The 17,610-nt window shown below is 35.6% G+C and overlaps 1 protein-coding gene across 1 annotated transcript; it reads right to left on the bottom strand.

The window, feature by feature from the left end:
• Positions 1 to 205: 205 nt before the first annotated feature.
• On the bottom strand, positions 206 to 13,291 carry LOC143245275 (uncharacterized). Its single transcript, XM_076491438.1, has 4 exons — positions 13,034 to 13,291; positions 7,817 to 7,916; positions 5,465 to 5,634; positions 206 to 565 (listed from the first exon to the last, which is right to left on the bottom strand). Exons 1-4 carry the CDS (start codon positions 13,079 to 13,081, stop codon positions 443 to 445), a joined length of 441 nt encoding a protein of 146 aa, XP_076347553.1. The 5' UTR covers positions 13,082 to 13,291; the 3' UTR covers positions 206 to 442.
• Positions 13,292 to 17,610: the final 4,319 nt, after the last annotated feature.

Raw genomic sequence — 17,610 nt, forward strand, 5'->3', positions numbered from 1 at the left:
TATTGATTTATTTTAAAAACTTTTAATGTCATAATCTAAATCATTATATTACCGCAATCGTATCTGTTGTTTCGCAGCTTACCATTTTCAGACAAGTTAAGGCGCAACCTCTTCCGGAAATTACATCAGAGCGGAAGTCATTACTCAGATAGGTTTCTCGTCATCGCGGAAGTCAATATTACTGATCAAATACACAAACAAGAAATTTTTTTTTATTCACCGGAATTTATTTAACACAATTCATTACATGTATTCCCTTTAGTACCACAATGATCCTTTTGAACGAAACATTTTTGGTGTTTTTTCGCGTTTTTTTTTCCAAAGAAATCTTAAATCTTATATAACACACCATTAGACCCTTTACTGTTTTCAAGGAACAAGTTAAAACACCGTAGTTGCTTGGTGTTGTCCTTTTTTCCCCCAAGTAGTGGTTCAGATTGTTTTATCCCACGTTGATGGATCCAGTGCGAAATTTACAAATGATTGTTTTAATCTCGTCTCCTTCTAGTTCCAGCGAAGGATGGAAACGGATGGTTAATGTGTTGATAAAATTACCCGATGATTGCTGGGCATAATAAGAGGAAAAAATAAATAAAAAACGTTTACATAATGAAAAATCGATTACAAACTGGCTTTCAAAAAATATAGGTTGTTTTCTTAATACAACAAACATGTCCGTCTGTCACATTGCCAGCTTATGTAAATTTACTAAAGTAACTGAAACTAAAGTAAATACGGCATGGCCAGGTGGTTTAAGGCGTTCGACTCGTAATCTGAGGGTCGCGGGTTCGAATCCCGGTCGCACCAAACATGCTCGCCCTTTCAGCCGTGGGAGCGTTATAATGTTACGGTCAATTCCACTATTCGTTGGTAAAAGAGTAGCCCAAGAGTTGGCAGTGATTAGTAATGAATAGCTGCCTTTCCTCTAGTCTTACACTGTGAAATTAGGGGCGGCTAGCGCAGATAGTCCTCGTGTAGCTTTGCGCGAATTTCAAAAAAATAAACAAAGAAATCCACTTTTTCGTGTTTCTTCCCCCTTTACTGTTCGTCTCCGGATTATTACATATATATAACATTCCATTAATGTGTATTTTTGCGTAAACTTTAAGTTACCTTATGGATATAAAGGTATGTAAAAAAAAAAACAAAAACAGATTACTTGAACCTCAACTTGTAAAAACATTCTTGCCAATACAGTAAGTGGCAAATATCGTTAGAGAGTATTGAATGCAATATAACTTCGCCTCAAGAATCCTCTTTCTTGAGCAAACTGTGCATCAGTGTTTTGTTTCTAAATGATTGTTGTTAGAAGAAGCATTTTACTCAAATTATCTGTAACATTTAGTAATCTTTAACTTTTCTAAATCTGAGGTCTGTTTCCCAGAGAATACAAAATAATGTATTAAGTGTATTAATATCACACAGCTGTTTTTGTTCCTCCTGATGACACAATGGACAGGTGGTCCAATAATATCGCATTCTTAACTGTTATAAAGACCTTTCACAGTGATATTACTTAAAGCAGAACTCTACGTTGTTCGTATAGATAGCACTGTTGTTTGGAAAATCAAACTGGATCAGTTCCGAGTCAAATACATAGAAGTAATTTGGCAACATTCACCAAATTCTTACGTTTCGTCACGTGGTACCAGTGAGGGTTTACACATAGCTCTCGTGCAGCTTTGCGCGAAATTCAAAAACAAACAAGCATTCGAATTATTGCAGCAAATATTTTCTGAAATGTATTTCACCTGATAATGTTTATATTCCACTTTAATAAATCTGTTACATGCTCAAGGAGATTAACCAACTGACATCTTCAGAATTAGGAGCTATAGCAAGCAGATTAGGCTTAGGAACCAGTCAATATGAGGGTACTACCCTCAGAGGAACGAGCAAGAGCAGGTAATTGTGACTTAGCATTCGGTTATTACCCTCAGAACAATAAGCCAGGTCAGTTACCTGTGGATTCAGAAATGGTATGTCCTTCGACATTTGAAGACACTTCAAGGTATTCTTACTACGGGGGTTGTAAAACTGCTCACATTACAAAGAAAAGATTCACATTAATGATATGTACATTTCTACTTCTAATTGCTTTAATTATAATTTCATTTACTCTAGAAATTCACTGCCTTAAATTAAATACATTTATACAAACGTTTATATTAGACTGTGTAACAGCTCATTAGAGTTGAATATAAAACATGCACAAGTGGCGCTTGGAAGGAGTTTGAAACCTGTTGTAATGGAGGCGAGTGATAGTAGCCGAATAACGTAATATTCTGAACTTTTAACATTATCTAAACATACCTTTGTGCTTGGAGATGTTTTTCTTACAAAATTACTTTCATAAATTAGCCAGTAAGTGATAACCTTTGCGTCAAAATATTCAATAGTTAATACCAGGTGACAAGATTTTATCTTGATTTGAATTATCACATCTGAAATTTTATTGTGACTTTAAAATTATTCTCGCATATCAGCCCCGAGTTTCATGAAACTACGAAAACAAATCGCAAATTCATCAGTATGAAAATCTAACGACTTCAGGTGTTTTATTTATAAAAAAAAAAAGCGTTGTATGCCACAATAAATGTGTTATCAAGACGACTGGTATGGCTATTAAAATTTTAATTAAATAATGCTTATTTTAATTAAAGTTTTAATAGCCATACCAGCCGTCTTGATAACACATTTTTTTATTATTTCAAATAGGTTTCTAGTCATCACGAAAAGTCTTAATAATTTCTTTTCAACTTGGGACTCCACCTATAGTATTACTTAAGAACTAACTAACTAGATGAAAATTTTCCACTTTTCCCTGTCGTCACCTAAGAGATTTTTTTTTTTTTTGTTTTGTTTTCACTTGGTTTGTTGTACATAAATCGTACGTCGAGGTAAATGGATTAAGACTTCTTTTAACCTTTAAACTCTTTGTTAAAACACAAATCCTGACCACAAGATATAGCACATATACAGGGTGGCCCGTAAGTCCCTACCCATCCATATATTATTAAATTACGCATGTATTATAAATTTGTTTCTTTTTGCTTCAGAGAAATATGGCCGATGTAGAGCGTATTGTGACAAGTACGTGGGTACATGAGCGCAAGAATACTGGTGACAGCACACAGATACACTGGATACATAAGATATACGGATGGGTAGGGACTTACGGGCCACCCTGTATTTTCTAAGTATCATAACAGCGGCATTTGTGACTTACCAAGCGATTCATGACACAGACTTCCATGACAAGTGTACGTGTCAACAACTTCTACCTCCCAGATGTCCCATTTTTCCCAGTTGACTTTCTTGGTGTAACAACTTAATATTTCATTCAGTTTACATTACACTGTTAGGCTTAAACTTACTAACTATAACAATGTTATTTGTTAACTCTCAGAAGTTACTTCGCTATCAGTTCAAAATTATAACGGTTATATGCACAAACTTTTGTCTTTCTTTGAGATTGTTTAGGCAGAGTAATCATGATGAAACCATGTAGAATGGATTACACTTGTGTCTCCACGACAGGCAGTTTCAACTTTTGTCTTATTTGGTAAATATTCTAAAACAAACAGTATATGACAATAAACAATAAAAAACTTTAAACACAGCAAGAGAACTGTAGCCTGAAAGGGATATAACAATTTTATACCATAGTGAGTTCGAATTATCTACAAATAGAAGTGTGAAAAAGCAAACAAAGTCCTAGAATCATGAGAACTTTATTTTAAATTGAAAACATAAGGAAAACCAGAAAGGTTTTAAGGCCTAGTACTGGCTTGACGGTTTACAATATTCTAATGGCACTCTTTCAGACTCAGTGTGTGTGTGATACAGTAATGCACATGTGTTATATAATTTCTTGGTTTAAAACTATTTTAAAGTAACTAATATCTTATAACAAAAATTGTATATAAAGTTTAGTAATTCCAGATCTGAGTCGCGAAGAACTAAAAGTTGTCAGGGAAATAACACCCACTACAATATAGGATTGATTAGTTTGGTTCTTAAGCACAAAGCTACACAGTGGGGTATTTGTGCTCTATTTACTGCGGGTATGAAAACTAGAATTTTTGCGTTGCAAACCGGTTGACTTACCGTCGACCCACTGGGACCGTGACGTAGGACTGCTTGTTGGTAATTATGCACAAAGCTACACAATGGGCTATTTGTGCTCTGCCCACCACGGGTATCAAAACCTGGTTTTTGTATATAATTCCTTATTATTCGTTGGTAAAAGAGTAGCCCAAGAGATAGCGGTGGGTGGTGATGACTAACTGCCTTTTCCTTTCAGTGTATCACTTGAAATATAGGAAAGGCTAGCACAGTGTTTTTGAATACGTTTCCACAAAAACTTTTCAAACAAACCAGTTGTCTAAAATTAGTAAGATCCCGGTCGCACCAAACGTGCTCGCCCTTTCAGCCGTGGGGGGCGTTATAATGTTTCGATCAATCCCACTATTCGTTGGTACAAATTAGTCCAAGAAATAGCGCTGGATGGTGATGACTAGCTGCCTTCCCTCTAGTCTTACACTGCTAAAATAGGGACGGCCAGCACAGTGTAGCTTTACGCGAAATTCAAAATAAACAAATTAGTAAGTTTTACGTTCGCGATCAACCACACCCTCATTTAGTACATTTATACTTTAACCCTAAACTACTAGGTGGTGACAAAATACAATTTTTTCATTAGTAATTAACATTATAACTATTAATGGTTTCTATAAATCTCGTACATTAGTAGACAAGTTCGAGAAAAATGCACTTTTATCAAAACAGTTTAATAGTTTTTGGAAATAAGTATATAAATAAGTTTATAAATAAGTATATAAAATGCCTTGCAAGCTGAGTGATTCTGCTTAGCACGAACCTGGTATGGCCTAATGATTAACACGCCCGATTGTAAATCCGAGAGCCCATGGTTCGCGTCTCTTTGCCACTAAAATGTACTCCGCACTATGGGTCCGTGGATGCGTTATAAGAGTGAAGGAAATTTTTCACTATTTGATGAGAATAGCTCGAAAGTTTACGGAGGACGGTGTTGACTAGTTGCCTTCCCTCTAAAGTGAAAAGTCAAAAAGTAGAGGCGGCTAGCGTTATTACTAATAAACCAGATATTAAACCTACTTTCAAAAGAAACAAGATCATAAGTAATCTCACTAGTAAGATATTAACAAGCAAGAACGTTACAAATTGTTGACTGCCATCAGTGTAACCACAGACACGCCCTGGTGGGAAAAAGAAAGGGGGGCGTCCACTAAATTTGGAGGAGGGCTTCCAATGGTAATTTCTACGAGACATTTCTAACCAGACTTGATTAATGCATACACCCAAGTTACGCTCTAGCGTAAGGCCCTCAGTTGAATTAGCCCCCCGCCCCTAATTTCACGTGTAGTCAAACTTTGTCCCCCAGTAACTGAACAAGCTCTACTGAATGCAGCAGTTCGCTCACCTCGTGTCTTGTTCCACATGATGTCAATGGTACATTGAGAATGTAGTTTGTGTCTCCACTGCCTCTCAGTTTGCACGGACTTTCTTTGTCGCCAGCGTGCGCCACCCCGTTAAAAGGTTCCGTAAAGTTCATGGTCACCACGATTTCATCAGGTTTGCACGATAGAGAAACTACAGAGAAATTGGAACAGATTGAAAAACAACAACAAAAAAAGCTGTTTAGAAGAATCACTCACTCAGAACATAACTATTGTACTCGAGGCACAAATATCAGTACCGATCTTGGCAAGAGCAAACATTAAAAGTACTCGAATCGTACAAAATTATATATACTGGTTTATGAAAGAGTAAAACATTCAAGATATTTTTTATATACTTCTAAGAAATGAAAATACAAAATACCATTCAAATATCGTTTTAAATTCTTTAATATGACGATCCGAAGAGCGCGAAATTCCAAACAGGCGTTAATTATGATATATATTTCAGCTCCGACAGACGTGAAATGTGTGCTTCTCAGCGCGCTAATGGACTTGAAATGTTTATTTTTAGTGTATTAATGAACACGAAATGTTTGGTGTTTTTTTACCACTGGTGGACTAGAAATGTTTCTTTCGTCTTTTCAGAGACCTCTTGTGGTACAACGGCATACCTGCGGACTCATACCACGCTTGAAACCGGGTTTAGATACCCATGTTTAATTCCAAACGTTTTTAGCGCAAAACCACAAAATGGGCTATCTGTGCTGTGCCTGCCATAGAGAATGGGCTTGCTGTTGATCCATCGCGAGACAACAAAATAAATGCAACGACTGTCCAACGTGTTATCACAGTTTGGAATACACCAAATTAGTTTTGTTTAACTGTTCTTTTGGATTCTAATAATACGTGAGATAAATAACAATGTCCTCTGGGACCATACATAAATAACTACAGAACATTTAGAAATGTACACTTACATAAACAATGTTTTAAGAATAACAGATTTCAAAGTTATGATTACATCAACAATGTTTTAGAAATAAGAAATTTAAAGCTTCTAAGAAACATTAAGCTAGGATAGTTTTAATTTCCTACAAAAGTGATGTCTATCTTAAGGCGTAGTTTCAGGAACCTAGTCTATCTTCGGTTGCTCAGCGCTAAGACAAAGGGCTCATAACGCTAAAATTGAATTCGATACCAGCAATGGGTAGAGCACAGATAACTCGTATGACTGCGTTTAACAACAATGAACCTAGTGATTTCCATAAAACCTACAAGTCGAACTCCAATGTTACGTCCCAGTAGAACAATTTCATGTTCACATTCGTCTTCCTTACAAGACCGATCTAATGCTAAAGGAAGTTGGATTATGTATATATTTGACCTTTATGACGTAGGTTTAGCTTATGCAATATTGATTCAATCTCAGGTCGAGCGCGTATCTGTATATTAGCATATTTCTAGTTGAAGTCGATCCGTGCGAGTTTGTTGTTGCAAGGAGTAAAAATATGAAACTAGGTTTCATACCAGTGTGTGTTATTACTCCAGTGGTATTTAAATACTTCTTTACGCTTTTACAAATTTTGATATTACTTTATAATAAGTTAAGACATATATTTACACACGTGATATATTTTGAAATGTTATTTCGAATATAACCAATTTATCTAAGATTTTTAGTTTAAAATAATCGAGTTAATAAGATTTTTGGAGTGTTTTTCAAAAGAGAAAAACAAACTTTAGAAAAATGTCAACACACTAGTACATGTGCACTATAATATGTTATTTGGTTCATTTCTTTCTTATGGGGCCCGGCGTGACCATGCGTGTTAAGGCGTGCGATTCGTAATTTTAAGGTCGCGGGTTCGCATCCCGTCGCGCCAAACATGCTCGCCCTTTCAGCCGTGAGGGCGTTATAATGTTACGGTGAATCCCACTATTCTTTGGTAAAGAGTAGCTCAAGAGTTGGCGGTGGGTGGTGATGACTAGCTGCCTTCCCTCTTGTCTTACACTTCTAAATTAGGGACGGTTAGCACAGATAGCCCTTGAGTAGCTTTGTGCGAAATTCAAAAACAAACAATCTTTCTTATGAAACACCAAGCTACACAATGGATTATATATACTGTCCCAACCTCCGATTTTTAGGGTTAACAAGCCTTCAGATTCATTTCTAATTCACTACAAATTAATCGAGAACTTTTCTCGTGATACTTTGTAAACTACTGTCGATAACAATCAACCACTTATCAATTATGTTCGTAATTGCTTTTAAAAACAAACTATAGACTCTTGAAAAAATATATAACAATAATGGCTACAATCTTTGTTTCGAATCCACTTAAAAGTTTCGTTCTTAACGACGTGGAACTTACCTTGAACTTTCGGTGTGACAAACTCAGGTTTAAATTTTTTTTGTTTAACTGCTGCAGTGTCTCCATCTAGTGGCTGACAGTGCGATAAAGCTACAAGTACCTGTACATAAAGTATAAATCCATATACTTACACTCCAGTTTTAGTGATATAAATAACAATAAGAAATGTTTTAAAAAAAACTATAATTATAACACATACATTATTTTTACCAATATATCATTACAAAAATATACAAGGTTTTTTCTGATCTGTAATCCGATACATACGTGATGACGAGAAACTCATTTAAAAGAAAAATACATATCAGGACGGTTGGTATGGGTATTAACACTTATACTAATAAAACAGAGAACAACGTTTCGACCTGAAGATGACCTCAGAAGGTCGAAAAAGTTGTTCTCTGCTTTATTAGTAAAAGTGTTAATATCCATATAGCTAAGCAGCTATACAAGGGGCTATCTGTACTATGTCCATCACAGAGCCTAGTTTTTAGCAATATAGGCCTTCAGACCTACTGCGCAGCCTCTGGAAAAGGCGTTTATATTTCAGCTATCACTTGATTTTTAGATAGTTATGCAGAAAAATACGTTGTAAACAAACTAGAGCTTTAGAAGTAAATAACAGAATAAACAGTTTTATTTAATACACAAAAATTGGTTAATAATATTGATGTGTAATTTGCGTTTATATTTGAAAACGGAACGTTTGTCAATTTGACTAAACTGGTAAACTGTCGGTTAAAAGGTAACGTCAATTTCGTATGCTTGAAGGTTATAGACATAACCTCCAGAAAAGTAAGCATTTCGAGAGAAATAAAACCAGAAATGTAAACTGATTATTTGTCATATATCCCAGCTGGACACCTACTGGTAAATTTATTAAGTCTGTTGTGACAGAATAATATTTTTAATAGGGATTGTAACAGTGGAGAATCCACTTGCACCTGACAAATGTTTATTAAACATTAATTATAGGTTTTTAATGATTCGCTAAATTTGAAACCACAGTACTTAAACAGAATGAAACTTTACAATATAGCTACAGGACAACCTGAAAATATACAAGTATGATAAGAAATGTAACGTGAAACCTAATTGTTACCACTAATGGAACTTTAGATCACGCACACACAAGTGACTTCATTTCTTCCTTCAGGTTACCTTTACTCGTAGGTTTGTGTGATTGAACAAACGGAAATACCAGGACTATCACAAAACAATACATTTGTACAATTTCACGGCTAGTCAATCTGGTAACTGGATATCCGTGGTAACTAACACTGATCCAAGTCTTTCACTGCTCGAAGAAAGAAAAACAATGCAATATTTATGATCTACTCTTGCCTCTTAATATTTCTCGAATGTACGAGATCTTCGTGACGTCAAGTTTAAAATTTTTAGGCCTACTCCCACAAACTTGCTTGATCCTAACATCAGCGCCCTCTAGTTAATATCACAATTAAAATGTTAGAATATTGCTTAAAACAACTTTGTACGTATACGCGCGAGTTATTCAAATTTTACTTCATACGTACAGGTCAAAATCGTAAACTTTCTTGATCAGTTATGGTTTTTACTAAATCTTGTTTGTTTCTACCTTAGATCATTAATATACTATGTTAACCCTTAACTTATGAAACAAAACTTACAAATTGTTAAATAAAACTTTATTTGAACTTAAGCACAAAGCTAAACAATGTGTTATCTGTTCTCTGCCCACCACAAGTATCGAAACTCGGTTTCTAGCGTTTTAAGTCCATAGACATACAGTTGTGTTATTGGGAGGGGGGCAAGTCACGTTTACAACTATCATAGAGTCACCAACTCATAAATTGAAACAATATAAGAGAATCCACACTTTTAATGACTCGTACAATGGCTCCGAGTTTGTTTTGTTGTTGTTTTAAAACTACAAACGTTTAGCTTGTGGCGCTGTCATAACTTGACCGATTTCAGATCTAATCACAGTTTTAAACTCTGGAGGAACTTGACACGCCCAAGGTCTCACATTAATCTACCTTAGTCCCACCTAAATGAATTTCAGTTTCAAGTTGGTAGAGATTTTGCCCGATAAAATGGAGTCAGGTATACGCACGTCCCACGCTTGGTGTTGTTAATGCACTAAAATAAAGCTAATTAAAAAAAATGATGTGGAAGGTGTTACAGATTACTCTAATCCTGCCTAAAAGAATTTCAAATGCCGTAGCTATTGAAGACTCCCTTTTGTATTGAATGAAACTTCTAATAACTATTTTAATAGAGTCATTTTGAATCTTTTCTTTACATTGCGTAATTAACATCGCGAGACTATGTTTGGAATCTAGTTTTCGTTTTTCTCAGTTAAGTCGTAACTCCTAAAAACGCCTTACAGACAATCACGTGAACCCTGGAATCTATTTTATCTAACAATGGGTCTTTTTCTGAGAAACGTCGTTTTAAGTAATAGACCATTGACGACATGTAGACCTTTAACCTGAGGCGAATGAGCAACACACACACACGCACTCAGACTTTTCCACTGTCTCTGATGCCGCGAATCTCGGGCAACCCGGTTGAGACGCACAGCTTATTGTTAAGTGTTGCCTCTAGCCGTACAGTTCTTAAAGGTTAGGGAAAAATGAAAGCAATGAGTGTTAACAATACATAGTACAGTTCTCTTTGTATACACTTAATTTTGAGAGAACAGACGGTGCACGTGGCCGTCACGACTACGTGGTACTTGTTCTAATAAAAGAAATATTTGAACTTAAAGGTGAACAAACATCGAAGAATTCAAATAATTTCAAATTTCTTGCAGCTGACTCAACAACTACGAAGCTATTGTAATATTCACTGCTAGCAGGATAACGTTATTTAATAAAGTTACCAGTGGTTCAGAGTTAACACAGATCTTATAACGCCAAAAAAAAAGTTTTATATTTACAGTGGATATGTTTCTTTGATTGTTTGAAGTTAAGCACAGAACAATACAACGGGCAATTTCTGCTCTGCCCACCACATGTATCGAAATCCAGATTCTAGGGTCGTAAATCTGCAGACATATCGCTGTTACAATGGGGAGGGGCACTCGGGGTGGGCGTAGCATAGATACTCATTTTGTGGCTTTGTGCTTAAACAAAAAATTGATAAACTTTATCTTAAGTAAGGTGTTTTTTTTAAAGGGCACACATGTGATTATTCAATTAAGGATGAAGTGATAACTAAACATATATATATATATATATATATATATGCAATTTAAAATGGCTGAAACTTACGACATGCCCGGCATGGCCAGATGGGTTAAGGCGTGCGACTCGTAATCCGAGAGTCGCGGGTTCGCATCCCCGTCGCACCAAACATGCCGTGGGGGCGTTATAAGGTGACGATCAATCCCACTATTCGTTGGTAAAAAAGTAGCCCAAGAGTTGGCGGTGGGTGGTGATGACTAGCTGCCTTCCCTCTAGTCTTACACTGTTAAGTTAGGGACGACGAGCGCAGATAATCCTCGAGTAGCTTTGCGCGAAATTCAAAACACACAAACTTACGACTTGTCGCGTTCGATATGGATAAGATTCGTCAGTGTTCGAAACAAAAGCAAAGAAAATCATTTGGGCTCAACAGTAATAACAATAATAATTTATGTTTCGTTTTAAAATGACTAGGCCCCATATGACCTGGAGCACTTGACTCGCAATCTGAGGGTCACAGGATCAAATATCCATCACACCAAAAATTACAGCTTGTTTATAATTTCGCGTAAGCCTACACGAGGGCTTTTCTCACGCTAGCCGTTCCTAATTTAGTTATTACTGTAAGACCAGAGAAAGGGCAGCTAGTCATCACCGTCAACTGCAAACTCTAGGGGTACTCTTACCAACGAACAATGGGACTGAGTGTGACATTATAACGCCCCCACGACTGAAAGGGCAAGCATGTTTGCTGTGACGGGGATTACTTGTTGAACGCCCTAACCGGCAATGCCGTGCCCGCCTCTTCAGCTGTGGGGCGTTATAACATTACGATCACTCCCACTATTCGTTGGTAAAACGGTAGCCAAGAGTTTGCGGTGGGTGTTGATAACTAGCCATCTTTTATCTAGTCTTACATTACTAAATTAGGGATGGCTAGTGCAGGTCGCCCTCGGGTAGCTAATTCTGCGATAATTTCAAAAGAAACACACTGGAAAGACCTTCAGGGCCTTTCTTATCGAAATAAATTAAAAAAAAATGGTTTTTTATCAACTTCTACATTTATATTTAAAAGTCGCTGACCCCACATTTAATTGAATATCGTGCGATTTTAATTTTAAATATGCAATTAAAAAACAACAAAAAAACTATACAATCAAATTGTGCGTTTTGATAAAGGAAACAAAAGCGTTTGAAACCTATGCCAAAAGTGGTTAATCATTTTCATAATAATCGATACGTCCAAAATCTCAGTAAAACTGGAATATTACTGGTGGAAGTAACAACCGAGTAAAAAATGGTTACTCCACTAGATTATCATCTGTGACAACAAAGCTGACGTTAAAGTAGTAACGTGACGTATAAGCTATAATAATTGCACAGAATTATAGGTGGCGCAGAGCCCAAAAAATTCTAAATAATAATGTAATCAGTATCAAACAGTACTGTGGAAGAAATACAAATTACCCCTGAAGAAGAAAGGTCCACCTTTCATAAGCGCTCGGTTCATAAGGTTTCTATTTCATTTCTGTGGAAAAAATACTTACGGGATGCATCGGGAGGAAGGGAGGGGTGGAAATAATTATGAACACCTGTTGAGTATTAGTTGTTTTATTTCAACTTTGCTATCAGAAAAAAAGTATATTATTTTTTAAATCAGGGCTCGGTTCTGCTGTGTCAGGAGCTACAAGGATATAATAATAGTTAAGCTTATAACTGTTTCCCGCTGAGACGAACAATAAACTGAAGGATTAACTACATCGATTGATAGCCACATTTTTATTCTTTCAGAACCCTGTAAAAGTAACTCATCTGAATTTTTTCTACGTTCCATAATACGTTGTTATCATTGAAGCAACGAATACTTCTGTCTCAGAATATATTATTTTATAATTAAAAAAAAATCAGTACTTTGTCACTAGTTATGATAATTACATTTCTGTTTAATTACTGTCGTTATAATTTTAATCAAATAAACACTATTTCCCCTTTAATTTGCATTATTCAGATATGAAACCTATTCTCGCCACATACCAGTTTTACTTACCAACCCTGTTGCTAAGCCTAAAAGTCTCCTTTTGTACAAGTTAACCATTTTCGTTCCGAGCCTTCGTCTGGCCTGTTAGGTCTGGCGTACCAACTTGTGGAATGGGTTTCTGACAAGTCGAATAATAGGTGCGGCTTAGAGCACTGGTCATGTGACCTAGAGCCTGTTCCTGAAATCTGGCCACATCTCCAATACAAAAGCAGTAGGTGTCTCTTAGCCACTCACAGGCGCTGTTGTTGACATCGGGGAGGTTCGGCTCACGAGCGAAAGTCTCGATTAATGTTTCAGATTTTGTCTGAACAATAATACAAGTCTATGTATTGTAACTGTCTATCTATCATGATGGAATTTATTTCGTCTATAAATTAGCAGTTGTAACTAGTCACTCTAAGAAACTCATGATAAATTACAAGTTTTCATGCATTATTTTTGTACGTCAATCCATTCTATTGGTACAATAGAAGTCACGCATGCGCTTTCTAATATGTCATGACAGACTCCCTTGTAATGCAAGAAGTTTGTAAAACACTGAAATTGAAAGTAAATTTTAATTTTCTACAAAAGCTTCGATGTTTATTAAATATATAGCCCCTCCAGTGGCTCAACGGTACATTTTGAGGGCTTACAACACCAGATTTCGGGTTTCGATACCCGTGATTGATAAAGATAACCCATTATTTAACTCTGTATTTAACAATAATACACTAACTGCATTAAATACACAAATATTGTAAAAGAGAAAGTTTGAAATTTTACACGTATTCTAAAGCTTTGTTGTGATGAAAACCAAATCACGTAATTTTGCGAAGGGATATGTAAATATATTTACATAAACCAAGTTCTTTCTTCAATTTCTGTGAATCGTGACTTTGGAGAAGATGCAGGTCGTGCTATTTCCTTTTCAAACCGGGTCACTACGTGACAGTTTACAAGGGCACGCCAATACGAAGTAGGGGTGTGATGAAACCCAAAAGTTGTTGGCGTCCACGAGCCGTTACGTATCCTTGGATGATGCACGACACGCCCAATACCGTCTATTTCGTAGCCGTATCAATCCTGCCCCATTAATTTTGTTGTTGTTATTTATCAGCACTTCAAAAGTAGTCGAGCTCTCTAAACGAATGCCTAAAATTCAGGAACAGTGTTTAATTAATAGGCCCTAAAATTAGGGGTTAAATAACATATGTTTATGTTGTTGTTTTTTCGTTAAAACGATGTTACCACGACAAAGCAAATCAAATCAGGTTTGTTGTCAACAATGAATAATGATTGTTTGTTTGTTTGTTTGTTTTAGAATTTCGCACAAAGCTATTCGAGGGCTATCTGTGCTAGCCATCCCTAATTTAGCAGTGTAAGACTAGAGGGAAGGCAGTTAGTCATCACCACCCACCGCCAACTCTTGGGCTACTCTTTTACCAACGAATAGTGGGATTGACCGTCACATTATACACCCCCACGGCTGGGAGGGTGAGCATGTTTAGCGCGACGCGGGCGCGAACCCGCGACCCTCAGATTACGAGTCGCACGCCTTACGAGCTTGGCCATGCCAGACCCATGAATAATGATAATATCACGATTTATCATACGATTACTTTTGTTATTCAGTAAGTTTGTTTTTTAATGTAAAGATACATAATGGGCCGCTCCCCCCAATGGCTTACAACACGAGAATACAGCGGTGGGCATACAGGGTGGCCCGAAAGCCCCTACCCATCCATATGTTATTGTAAACAACGTTATAATACTAATGATGAGTTGAAGGCATCTGTTACAGCGGCATTTGGAACAATAACCCCTGCTATATTGAGGAGAATGTCTCACAGAACATGGCGTCGCATGTCGTATGCAGCGAGAATGAGGGACAGCACACAGATACACAAGATATATGGATGAGTAGGGACTTACGGGCCACCCTGTAGAACAGATAGTCCATTGTGTAGCTTTCTGGTTTAGTTACAAACAATAACAATATAACGAACCGCCTGCTCGCTGTTTGCTATGGGGACGCGAACCTCGGATTTTAGCATTGTAAGCCCATAATTCAAACTTTCATTCCAAATCGGTTTTCGTACTATAAAATCACCGACTCGAAATAATTATTGTCGTTGCTAATTGGTAACAAGCAGACCAATGAGATTCTGAGTTACACTCTTTGATTGAAGCAGACCAATGAGATTCTGAGTTACATTCTTTGATTGTTAACATATTATTAAACAAGCAGACATCAACGAGCAACTTCAAGGCTGCTGTACTTTTCCAGAACTAATCCGGTTGGTGGCGTCAGAAAGGGTATTACAACACACAACGTATTATTATATTATTCTGGTTGGAAACTCATTCGAGTTTGGTTTGGAATTTTGTGCAACGCTACACAAGGCCTAACTACGCTAGCCTTCCCTAATTTGGCAGTAAAAAAAGCAGCTAGTTATCACCAACCACTTTTCGGTTATCCAACGAATAGTTGGATTGTCTGCAACATTATATCGCCCCCACGATGAGGATCGTAAAGAAAATTAGGTAATCAAGACTAGAAATACAGTAGACATTATTTACTCAAACTACAAATCCGTATTTTTGGTAATCAAGACTAGAAATACAGTAAACATTATTTACTCAAACTACAAACCCCTATTTTTGCTAATCAAGACTAGAAATACAGTAGACATTATTTACTCAAACTACAAATCCGTATTTTTGGTAATCAAGACTAGAAATACAGTAGACATTATTTACTCAAACTACAAATCACTATTTTTGGTAATCAAGACTAGAAATACAGTAGACATTATTTACTCAAACTACAAATCCCTATTTTTGCTAATCAAGACTAGAAATACAGTAGACATTATTTACTCAAACTACAAATCCGTATTTTTGGTAATCAAGACTAGAAATACAGTAGACATTATTTACTCAAACTACAAATCCATATTTTTGGTAATCAAGACTAGAAATATAGTAGACATTATTTACTCAAACTACAAATCTTTATTTTTGGTAATCAAGACTAGAAATACAGTAGACATTATTTACTCAAACTACAAATCCCTATTTTTGCTAATCAAGACTAGAAATACAGTAGACATTATTTACTCAAACTACAAATCACTATTTTTGGTAATCAAGACTAGAAATACAGTAGACATTATTTACTCAAACTACAAATCCTATTTTTGGTAATCAAGACTAGAAATACAGTAGACATTATTTACTCAAACTACAAATCACTATTTTTGGTAATCAAGACTAGAAATACAGTAGACATTATTTACTCAAACTACAAATCCCTATTTTTGGTAATCAAGACTAGAAATACAGTAGACATTATTTACTCAAACTACAAATCATTATTTTTGGTAATCAAGACTAGAAATACAGTAGACATTATTTACTCAAACTACAAATCCATATTTTTGGTAATCATGACTAGAAATACAGTAGACATTATTTACTCAAACTACAAATCCATATTTTTGGTAATCAAGACTAGAAATACAGTAGACATTATTTACTCAAACTACAAATCCATATTTTTGGTAATCAAGACTAGAAATACAGTAGACATTATTTACTCAAACTACAAATCCCTATTTTTGGTAATCAAGACTAGAAATACAGTAGACATTATTTACTCGAACTACAAATCCATATTTTTGGTAATCAAGACTAGAAATACAGTAGACATTATTTACTCAAACTACAAATCCATATTTTTGGTAATCAAGACTAGAAATACAGTAGACATTATTTACTCAAACTACAAATCCTTATTTTTGGTAATCAAGACTAGAAATACAGTAGACATTATTTACTCAAACTACAAATCCGTATTTTTGGTAATCAAGACTAGAAATACAGTAGACATTATTTACTCAAACTACAAATCCCTATTTTTGGTAATCAAGACTAGAAATACAGTAGACATTATTTACTCGAACTACAAATCCGTATTTTTGGTAATCAAGACTAGAAATACAGTAGACATTATTTACTCAAACTACAAATCCATATTTTTGATAATCAAGACTAGAAATACAGTAGACATTATTTACTCGAACTACAAATCCATATTTTTGGTAATCAAGACTAGAAATACAGTAGACATTATTTACTCAAACTACAAATCATTATTTGTGGTAATCAAGACTAGAAATACAGTAGACATTATTTACTCAAACTACAAATCCCTATTTTTGGTAATCAAGACTAGAAATACAGTAGACATTATTTACTCAAACTACAAATCCGTATTTTTGCTAATCAAGACTAGAAATACAGTAGACATTATTTACTCAAACTACAAATCATTATTTTTGGTAATCAAGACTAGAAATACAGTAGACATTATTTACTCAAACTACAAATCATTATTTGTGGTAATCAAGACTAGAAATACAGTAGACATTATTTACTCAAACTACAAATCCCTATTTTTGGTAATCAAGACTAGAAATACAGTAGACATTATTTACTCAAACTACAAATCCGTATTTTTGCTAATCAAGACTAGAAATACAGTAGACATTATTTACTCAAACTACAAATCATTATTTTTGGTAATCAAGACTAGAAATACA

This window comes from Tachypleus tridentatus, chromosome 2 (genome assembly GCF_004210375.1).
Source record: "Tachypleus tridentatus isolate NWPU-2018 chromosome 2, ASM421037v1, whole genome shotgun sequence".
Classification (NCBI taxonomy): Eukaryota; Metazoa; Arthropoda; class Merostomata; order Xiphosura; family Limulidae; genus Tachypleus; species Tachypleus tridentatus.